The sequence below is a fragment of the Trichechus manatus genome, unplaced genomic scaffold (genome assembly GCF_000243295.1).
Source record: "Trichechus manatus latirostris isolate Lorelei unplaced genomic scaffold, TriManLat1.0 scaffold00003, whole genome shotgun sequence".
NCBI classification, from domain to species: Eukaryota; Metazoa; Chordata; class Mammalia; order Sirenia; family Trichechidae; genus Trichechus; species Trichechus manatus.
Genome location: NW_004443939.1, coordinates 35,774,785 through 35,785,937, shown reverse-complemented (window position 1 = coordinate 35,785,937; position 11,153 = coordinate 35,774,785). Strand labels below are relative to the sequence as shown.

The 11,153-nt window shown below is 39.8% G+C and overlaps 1 protein-coding gene across 1 annotated transcript in view; it reads right to left on the bottom strand.

Moving 5' to 3' along the window:
- DNAI3 (dynein axonemal intermediate chain 3) overlaps positions 1–11,153 on the bottom strand; it is a 79,295-nt gene that overhangs the window by 60,830 nt on the left and 7,312 nt on the right. The window contains exons 3-4 of the mRNA XM_004369145.2: positions 3,738–3,919; positions 2,647–2,751 (exon numbers count right to left, since the gene is read on the bottom strand). Of these exons, the coding sequence (XP_004369202.1) occupies positions 2,647–2,751; positions 3,738–3,919 (287 nt within the window). The remainder of the gene's footprint in view (positions 1–2,646; positions 2,752–3,737; positions 3,920–11,153) is intronic.

The window sequence follows — 11,153 nt, the reverse complement described above, 5'->3', positions numbered from 1 at the left end:
ATTCTTATGGTTTCTTCATTTTTTAAAATCCTTTTATCTGATTTTTCCTCAAATAAGTTGGTGTCAAGCGCTTTATCTTCAGTCTCACTAATTCTGACTTCCATTGCCTCAATTCTGTTCCTATGACTTTTTATTGAGTTGTCTAATTCTGAAATTTTATTTTTAATCTGCTGGATTTCTGATTGTTGTCTCTGTATGGATTCTTGCAGCCTGTTAAATTGTCATTATGCTCTTCTTTAATCTTTTTAATTCCCTCTATTGCATGTTCTGCGTTTTGCTTAATTTCCTTCCTAATTTCTTGAAAAGTTCTGTATATTAATCTTTTGTATTTTGCCTCTGGTAATTCCAAGAAATTTTCATCCTCTGGAAAATTTCTAGATTATTTTGGGAGCTTGCTGAAGCCATCATGGATTGCCTTTTTATGTGATTTGATATTGACTGCTCTCTCCGAGCCATGAATAAATTATTATATTTATTTATTTTATGTTTGCTTACTGTGTCCTAGCTTCTTGTTTTGTTTTGATATGCCCAAATAGGCTGCTTGTATGAGCTAGTTTGATAACTGGCACCTTTGAAGCTCTAATGTCCTGTCACCAAGTGGTTAGATCTGTTACTAGGTATATGAGCTCAAGAGTTCACCCACTCCTCCTGTATGGATTCAGCTCAGGTGCCCAGGTAGATAGCTACCAAGTGTGTGGTGTAGGCTCTCACCTACAGTCCTAGACAGGCATCAGTGATTGGTGTAGGCACAGGCATCTGGCTGTAGCCGGGTGACACACTCTGAGCAAGGTAGGGGGCTGACGGCCACCCCCGAGTGTCCAGGAGGAAGGCATGTCCCTTTTTCCTAGAGCACGCAGGTGCGTGGGTTTTGTAGCCAGACTATGAGCACCCAATGCTATTGGTTGTAAGGACTGGGGAGCACCTCTTATTCTTGCACCCCTCTCACAGGTGGCTAGGTGGCTAGGTGGCATGGGTGGAGCCACCAGTCTTCAGGCCCCTGATATGGGTAGACGAAGACCATGTTTAATGGGCAGAGCAGTGTCAAATGTCATGAATCTGCCACTTAACGGCTGAATCAGTTGAAGTTAGACTTCAGGTATATACCCTGTCATACTGTGGTAATGAGGGCCTATGCTGTTGAAATGGGTCCACACAAGTCTCTGCAGAGGGAAAGGCACTCAAAGTCTGTGGATGCCTTATGCTTGTGCCTAGGCAAAGGAGCTGTGCCTACTGTGGGTTCCTGGCTTAGGGGATCTGGCAGTTTATTTTTTCCTGTTTGTTAATTTTTTCACTCTCTAAGGCCAGGAGAATGGTTCATGGCATGTGACGGATCCTACTTCCAGCCCAGGGGAGTCGGCAATTGCTGAAGCCGGTCCAGGACCCATTGCGGAGCAGGGAGCAGGGAGGTAAATGGGAGAGAGGTTTTTCCCTAAGGGGGGTGTTTTTGATCTGCATGGTAGGCCGTATGCAAGTACTTATCTTTCGCCAATCCAGGGCTGCTTCTCACTGGTTCTGGGTGACCAAGTAGTCTCTCTGGCACTGGGTCTCACCTGGTACGGAAAACGCACCTCCCAAGCACTGCTGCTTGCCTGCTTCACCGCTCACCCATGAGCTACTTAGGCCTGAAGGGCTCAGGCTCTTACCAGGTCAGGTTTGGCAACTCCTTGCTGCTTCTGAACCATCTCTCCCTCCCCTGCCACTCAGTCAGGTTCCTCAACTTTGTCTTAGATGTTCAGGGCTCTAGATTGTCATATATAATTGATTCACTTGTTTTTTCAGGTCTTTGTTGTAAGAGGGTCCATCAGAGGCATCTGACTACTCTGCCATCTTGACCCCACCTCCTCAGTATTAAAAATTCTAAGGCTAAGTGAAAGATTACTTTTAATTAAAAAAACTGTCAAATATTTTTAAATTCTAAGGTTTTCCTTTATTTTTCTTGCTTATTGGCTGGCCAAGCAAACCTCTCTGTTTCCCTCAAACAATTTGACCAAATCTTTAGTAGAATAGCTACTCATCTTCCTACAAGGATGCAAGATCGAAAGGCAAGTTTCATAAACCTCATTATCTGTCATGACCACCTTGAATGCAACACCTCAAAGGTGAGCTTACTATCTTTCCTTGAAAACTGCCATTTTGCTCATCTTTGACACCTCCCTGTCTCTCATTTGCCTCTGACCAAGTCATACTTTTAAATTTTTGCCTTTATATAACCACAGAAAACTTCTATGGAACACCTAGGTTGTGCCAGGTACTACTCAAAGGGCTTTACCTGTCTTAGTCCATTCAATGCTCAAGACAGTCCTGGAAATGGGCAGTATCAGTGCCACCATTTTATAGAAGAGAGGTTCAATTAACTTACCCAAAGCCATAGAGATGGCAAAAGAAGAACTGGGAGTATGGGACAGGAAGTGGCTGAGGACAGAGTCACTATTTCTTCTCTCATTGGGTCAATGACAGGTGAATAAGTAAAGTATCTGCTACCCTGAGATGTCTGATTTAGTTCCTCCCACATTCACTGTTCACTTACTCCAGGTGCCAGGGAAACAGAGATGAATGAGAATAATCCTAATCACATATAGGGCTCCCTCTGGGGATACAGCTTCCTTTGACAGTCAACAGATTGCAAGAATTTGGGGGTACACTTACATTTAAATAGCTTTCCTTGCCCTCTTCAGTTCCAATAAGATAAAAGTTAAGTCCATATTTGAAGTCTTTGTCATAAACAAGCAGAAGCTCACTTCCAGGATATTCCTAAAGGAATATAATCAAAAGTTAATGTTTAATAGACGTTCAGTTTATTCAGACACTGACACACAAAATTGATACTTCTCTAATAAATCAGTCATAGACTATAAAAGATAACCATACTGCTAATCTATGGTTGTTGTTATTGTGTTGTTAGCTGCTGTTGAGCTGGCCCCCCACTCATGGGGACCCCATGCACAACAGAATGAAGAGCTGTCCCGTCCTGTGCCATCCCCATGATTGGCTGCAGATCAAACTTTTGTGATCTATAAGGTTTTAATTGGTTGATTGTTATAATTAAATCACCAGGCCTTCCTTCCTAGTCCATTTTAGTCTGGAAGCTCTACTGAAATCTGTTCAGCATCATAGCTACATGTAAGCCTTCGCTGACGGACGGATGGTGGCTGCACATGAGGTGCACTGGCCGGGAATTGAACCTGGGTATAGGGTTAATATGAGTCGGAATTCGACTTGACAACAATGGGTTTTTAGTCTCTCCCATGGAAGGTGAAAATTCTACCACTGAACCACCACGAATAACCCCCAACTGCATAATTATTTTATTAACTTAAAAAAGCGCTTAAAACACAATGGGTCCAGGGAAATTTACTGTAGAATTTCATTCTAAAAGGGAAAAAGAAGCATTACTTTTATTTGGCATTGTTCTCTATAGCATGTTTGGAGAAACATCAGGACCAAAGTTATGAATTAATCAACATAGGAAAATAAAGGTACATTTCTTTCTAGTTAAAACTGGGCAAGGATAAGCTTTCTAGGTGTGAGATAATACAACCAGTTCCTGATGGGACTTTGCTTTTCACAGAGGATCATCAAACAGGACTCCAAAGGAGGTGTGGACAAACTATCATTTGTCCAAAGTAATGTGAAATGTCACATTTAACTCAACACTCTCTCCAACTTTTGTTATTATGTATCGGGAAAATGAATCTTTTGAGGTAGAACTGAAAAATAAAGAGCAACATTGTACTTACCTGGACAATTTTTTTGACTGGGTAGAAATCAGATACTGCAGCTCTGTTGTGCAAGTCCTCAATAATATCTTCTTTTTTGAGAAGTTTATAAGGTTGTTCACCTGTGAAATCTTCATTTACTCGGCAGTTAAATATTTCCTGAGTCTTGGTAGTTAATACTAAAGGAAAAATTTCAGGATGACCTAGGAAAGACAAAATGGAATTTGGACATTAAATATACCCACTTAAAACAGTAGCAATAGGAAACATGCAATTGTTTGCTTAAAGCAATTTTCTATAAATGTATAAAAAGACTTTAAAATTATTGTTTTGATTTTAAAAGTAAATATATTCATTATGAAAATTTTTGGAAAAGGTAAAAGAAGAAAATAGCAATGATTTATATACTACCACTCAAGAGAGTGCATCTACTAATATTTTCCTTTATTTCATTGTAACTAATCTGTATATAGTTATTGTTGTTAGTTGCTGACTCATGGTGACCCAATGTACAACATAATGAAATGCTGCCTGGTCCTGCACCATCTCCATGATTGTTGGTGTATGTTGAGTCCACTGTTGCCGCCATTATATAGTGCCTTCTGACCTAGGGGGCTCATCTTCCAGCACTATTTTGGATAATATGCTGTTGTGATCCATAGAGTTTTCATTGGCTAATTTTCAGAAGTAGATCGACAGGCCTTTGTTCCTAGTCTGTCTTAGTCTGGAGCTCTACTGAAACCTGTCTTCCGTGGGTGATCCTGCTGGTATTTGAAATACCAGTGGCATAGCTTTCAGCATCATAGTGACATGCTACCACAGTATGACAAAATGAAAGATGGGTGGTGGCCATATATAATACCTTATATGAAATTCTAAATCCTGCTTTTAATACTTACTGTTGTGCCACAAGTATTTCACTATAGCATTAAACAATATTTCTAAAACATCATTTAAATTAAATTCTGTAGAATAATTTTTAACAATTGTTTATTTATTTTGTTGTTGTTGTGGAGAATATACACAGCAAAACTTACACCAATTCAATAGTTTCTGCATGTACAGTTCAGTGACATCGATAACATTCTTTGAGTTGTGAAACCATTCTCACCATCTTTTTCTGAGTTGTTCCTCCCTCATTAACATAAAATCACTGCCCCCTAAGGTTCCTATCTAATCTTTCAAGTTGCTGTTGTCAATTTAATCCCACATAGGTAAAAGAGTATAATGCTCAAGGCAGACATTCTTTACTAGTTGAGCTAAACTATTGTTTGATTTAAAGAAGAATTCAGGGGATATTTTTGGTTTAAGGTTTAATGATTATCTCATGACAATAGTTTCAGGGGTTTTTCCAAACTTCATGGCTTCAAGAAGTCTGGAGTTCATAGAATTTTAAATTCTCTTCTACATTTTCCCCCTTTTGATCAGGATTCTTCTATAGAATCTTTTTTTTAAAACTTTTTTCCTGAAGTTTTTTTTTTTTTTTAATTGTGCTTTAGATGAAGGTTTACAGAGCAAATTAATTTCTCATTAAACAATTAATACACATATCATTTTGTGACATTGGTTACCAACACCATAATGTGTCAACACTCTCCCCTTCTCAACCTTGGGTTCCTCATTATCAGCTTTCCTGTCCCCTCCTGCTTTCTCGTCCTTGCCTCTGGATTGGTGTGCCCATTTTGTCTCATTTTGTTTTATGGGCCTGTCTAATGTTTGGCTGAAGGGTGAACCTCGGGAGTGACTTCATTAATGAGCTAAAAGGGTGTCCAAGGGCCATACTCTTGGGGTTTCTACAGTCTCTGTCAGACCAGTAAGTCTGGTCTTTTTTTATGAGTTAGAATTTTGTTCTACATTTTTCTTCAACTCGGTACGGGACCCTCTATTGTGATCCCTGTCAGAACAGTCGGTGGTGGTAGCTGGGCACCATGTAGTTGTGCTGGACTCAGTCTGGTGGAGGCTGTGGTAGTTGTGGTCCATCAGTCCTTTGGACTAATCCTTCCCAGTGTCTTTGGTTTTCTTCATTCTCTCTTGCTCCAGACAGGGTAGGACCTGTGGAGTATCTTAGATGGCCGCTCACTTCTATAGAATCTTTGATCAAAATGTTCAGAAATGGTAGCTGGGTACCGTCCAATTCTTCTGGTCTCATGGCAAAGGAGGCAGTTGTTTATGGAGGCAATTAGCCACACGTTCCATATGCTCCTTCTATTCCTGACTCTCCTTCCTCTGTTGCTCCAGGTGAATAGAGACCAAATGTGACTTGGATGGCCACTTGAAAGCTTTTAAGACCTCAGGCAATATGCAATGAACTAGGAGGTAGAAGAAAAGTACTAAACACACTATTAGGCCAATTAACTGGGATGTCCTATGAAACCATGACCCTAAACCTACAAACCAAGGAACCAAATCCCATGAGATGTTTGGTTGTACAGAAGCAGCCCCAGCAGCTGCTCTTTTTTTTTTTTTTGCCATTGTTGTAAATATGTCTATCACACAACTTCTGCCAATTCAACTTTTTACAGGTGTACAACTTAACTGACAGCACTTATAACAATCGGCTATGCAATCCTACCCTTAATCAATATGATAGTTCCATTATCGTTAAGCCCCCTTCTCACCGCCCCTGGAAACCACTAATAAACTTTGTTCTCTATACATTTGCCTTTTCTGGACTTTTTATATATAAGTGAGTTCATATAATATTTGTCCTTTTGTGATTGACTTATTTCACTCAGCATAAAGTCTTCCAGCTCCATTCATATTGTAGTATGTATCAAGACTTCATTTCTCCTACTGGCTGAGTAGTATACCATTGTTTGTATGTACCATATTTTGCTTATCCATTCATCTGCTGATGGGCATTTAGGTTGTTTCCACCTTTTGGCTATTGTAAATAGTGCTGCAATGAACATTAGCGTACAAGTCTCTGCTTTCAAGTCTTTTTGGTATATACCTAGGAGTGGAATTGCTGGGTCATACGGTAGTTCTATTTTTAGTTTTTTGAGGAACCACCACACTGTTTTCCATAGTGGCTATACTATTTTGCATTCCCACCAGCAATGGATAAGGGTTTCCTACATCCTTGACAACATTTGTTATTTTGTGTGTGTGTATGTGTGTTTTTAATCTTAGCCATCCTAGTGGGAGTAAAATGATATCTCATTGTGGTTTTGATTTGCATCTCTCTGATAGCTAATGATGCTGAGCATGTTTTCATGTGTTTGGCGGCCATATGAATGTCCTCTTTGGTAAAATGTCTATTCAAGTCATTCACCCATTTTATGATTGGGCTATTTGTCTTTTTGTTGTTAAGTTGTCGCGGTTATATACGTATTTTGGTTATTAGATTATTGCCAGATATTCAATTTCCAAAGATATTCTCCCAGTTGGTAGTTTGTCTTTTCACTTTTTTTGTAAAGTCTTTTGATGAATGAATTTTAAAAATTTTTATGCGGTCCCATTTATTTATTCTCTTCTGCTGTTTGTGCTTTTGTTATTATATTAGCTAAATCATTGTTAAAAGCTAGACCTGACAGCATTGCCCCTGTTTTTTCTTCCACAAATTTTATGGTTTTAGTTTGCACGTTTAGGTCCTTAATCCATTTTGAATTTGTTTTGTGTATATGTAGCATAATTTTTAACTACTCTCTTTTTGGTAGGTATATTTTTCTCATTTGTTTCCAATTATTGTAAATAAACCTACAAACAAATATCTAGTATTGAATTTTTATCATACTTGAAATTATTTTCTTAGAATAGACTCTAAAAGTGAAATTATTGAACTGATAGTATGATCATCACCCTTGGCTCTTTCAAACCTGTAGTGCTTTCCTAAAACACTCCCAAACTTAACCCCTCACCTGTTGCTTCCTCTCACTAGGTGGCCTTGTTTTCTATTTCACAGAGAAAATGGAGTCTGTATAGCACACAGTCCTGCCACTTTTGTAGCCCTGCCTACCAGCTACCCTCCTCGTGAATCCTGGACCATCAACTATCCCTCTCCCGCCAATGTTGTGCATGTTGATTTACTTAACTCTCTCCCATTTTAAATAAACCTCCTGTTGACCTTATATAAATACCTCTGCCCACTAGGTCTCCATCTTTTCACAGCCAAAGTTACTATCATTCAATTCTTCACATCTTTAATTACTGACTTCCCAGAAAAACCCTTGGGAGTTGGGAGGAGGATGATGGGGTAGGGAATCCCCCCTTTTTCCCCTCTGGTTCAGCAGACCTAGCAATATCCTCAGGAGAAGTGGTGAGAGGAGGAGTTCAAGAGGTTTCTATGGCTGTTCTTCTCATCCCTTTCCACCCACTCCACACCAGTCCTCAGCAGCAGCAAGCACTGGGACAGTGGATGAAAGAGGACAAGGTAGCATTGCCTCATACTATCCCCTCTCTCAGGCCCCTGAGTGGCACAAAGGGTTCAGTGCTCAGCAAACTGAAAAATTGGAGGTTGGAGTCCACCCAGACATTCCTCAAAAGAAAGGCCTGGCAATCTACTTCCAAAATGTCAGCCATTCAAAACTCTATGAACTTAGCCAGTAAGAGAAATGAAGTCTTGATACATGCTACAATACGGATGGAGCTGGAAGACACTATGCTGAGTAAAATAAGGCAATCACAAAAGGACAAATATTGTATGACCTCACTTATATAAAAACACAAGAACAGACAAGTGTGTAGAGAACAAAGTTTACTAGTGGTTACCAGGGCTGGGTATTATTGCTTATGGAGTATTGAGTTTCAGCTTACGGGGATGGAAAAATCACACTGCTTAAGGGTAGGGTTGCACAGGTGATTAATGTAATTGCTATCAGTAAGTTGTACACCTGTAAAAAGTTGAATTGGCAAAAGTTATGTGATAGATACATTTACAACAATGACAGAAAAGAAAAGAGTGGCAGCTGAGGCTGGTCTGTACAACCAAACATCTCATGGGATTTGGTTCCTTGGTTTGGAGGTTGATGGTCATGGTTTCATGGGACATCCCAGTTAACTGGCCTAATAACATGTTTGGTGCTTCTGTTCTACCTCCTAGTTCATTGTGTAGTGCCTGGGGTCTTAAAAGCTTGCAAGTGGTCATCCAAGGCACAACAATTGGTCTCTATATGCCTGGAGCAACAGAGGAAGAAGAGTAAGGAATAGGAGGAGAAAATGAAATGTGTGGCTAATTGCCTCTGTGAACAACTGCCTTCTTTGCCATGAGACCAGAAGAACTGGGTGGTACCCAGTCACTATTACTGAACATTTTAATCAAAGATTTTATAACAGAATCCTGATCAAAAGGGGAAAAATGCAGAACAGAATTGTAAATTCACACGGAATCCAGATATTCTGGAGCTATGGGGGCTGGTTGAACCCCCAAAACTATTACTCTAAGATAATCTTTAAACCTTAAACCAAAAATACCGTTGAAATCTTCTTAAAAGCAAACAATAATTTAGCTTAGTAGTAAAGAATGTCTGCCTTGAGCATTATGCTCTTTTAAGATCTATCTAAATGGGATCAAACTGACAACAGCAACTCAAAAGATTAGATAGGAACCTTAGGGGGTAGTGAGTTTATGTTAATGAGGGAGGAATAATTCAGAAAAGGAAGATGAGAATGGTTGCACAACTTGAGGAATATAATCAATGTCACTGAATTGTACATGTAGAAACTTGAACTGGTGTATGTTTTTGCTGTGTATATTCTCAGTAACAACAACAAAAATATAAAATTAAATTATTTCAAAACCAGCAACAACAACAACAAAAACTCTATGGAGCATAGTTCTACTCTGATACGCATGGGGTTGCCATGAGTTGGAATCAACTTGACAGCAACTGGTACTAATATCCCCTCTCTCAGTCCTTCTTTTTATCCTTCTTATCACTATCAGCTTTCCCAACCAGCTTCTCCCACGCCAGTCGCAGCTCTGCATCTGCCCCCAGAACTCTCTCTCCTAACTGCATAGTGCCAGGGTCCCAGAACCCACCCCCTCTTCTCCAGCCCCTGTACCTCTGGGTGCCCGACACTCCTCCTCCCACCATTCATCATGGTCTAGAGAGAGAAGTATATGTGGCCCCTCAAGTGGGAATTTTGAATTTATTTTCCCATAGAAACACCTCCCCCAGTGGCTCTATGGTAATTTTCAGGTAATTGGGTTTTTTTAATGACTTCATGCATAACACTAATGATATGAGGAAATACATTCCAAATCACAATCAGGTGGCGTAACAAGCAAACATGTAGAATACGAGTTGTTCACAAATTAGGGACAAACTGCCCTTTTTTTTAAAGCTCTCTCAAAGTACCTAACATAATATCTGGCACCTATGAGATGCAAAATAAGTAACTGTTGATGTGATTGTCATACAAGTAATCCTTTAAAACCATCCTGTGGATGGCACTTTTGTACAGTATCAAATGCATAATAAAAATTGTATAGTTTTGCCTCTGGATAACCACTAGATGGAGCTGTAGGACCTGCACTGGGCTAGTGCTCCTTTGTGTAAGTACCCCTGGAATTTAGACAGAGGTGTTGGGGATACCAGAAAACTTTCTGCTATCTGAGAAACTAGAAAGAGAGTGACGTTTAAAGTGTATAATTTGATTATTATACAAATAAGTTGCACATATTTAAAGGTACAATTTGGTAAGTATATGCATACACCTGTGAACCATCACCACAATCAAGATAGAAAACATATCTACCATGCCCAAAAGTTTCCTCCTGCCATCCCTCCCAACATCTGTCTCCCATCCCTAGGCAATCATCAACCTGCTTTCTGTCACTATAGACTGGGGTTTTTTTTTTCTGGAAATTTTACAAATGGAATAATACAGTATGATACATACTGTGCTCTTTTTTTTTTTTTTTTTAATTGTGCTTTAGGTGAGAGTTTACAGCTCAAGTTAGTTTCTCATACAAACATATACACACATTGTTATGTGACCCTAGTTGCTATCCCTATAATGTGACAGCACACTCCTCCCCTCCACCCTGGATTTCCTGTGTCCATTCAACCGCTCCTATCCCTTTCTGCCTTCTCATCTCACCTCTGAACAAGGAGCTGCCCATTTAGTCTTGTGTATCTACTTGAACTAAGAAGCACAGTCTTCACGAGCATCATTTTATGTCTTATTAAAAAACAACAACAACCTACAGGACAGAGGAGAACTGCCCCATACAGTTTTCAAAAAGCACCTGGTGGATTTGAAGTGCCGACCCTTTGGTTAGCGTTATGTCTTATAGTCCAGTCTGTTCTTTGTCTGAAGAGTTGGCCTCAGGAATTGTTTAGTTCTGGGCTAACAGAGTCCAGGGGCCATGTCTTCTTGGGTTCCTCCAGTCTCAGTCAGACCATTAAGTCTGGTCCTTTTACTAGAACTTGAGTTCTGCACCCCACTTTTCTCCTGCACCATCAGGGACACTCTGTTGTGTTCTCTGTCAGG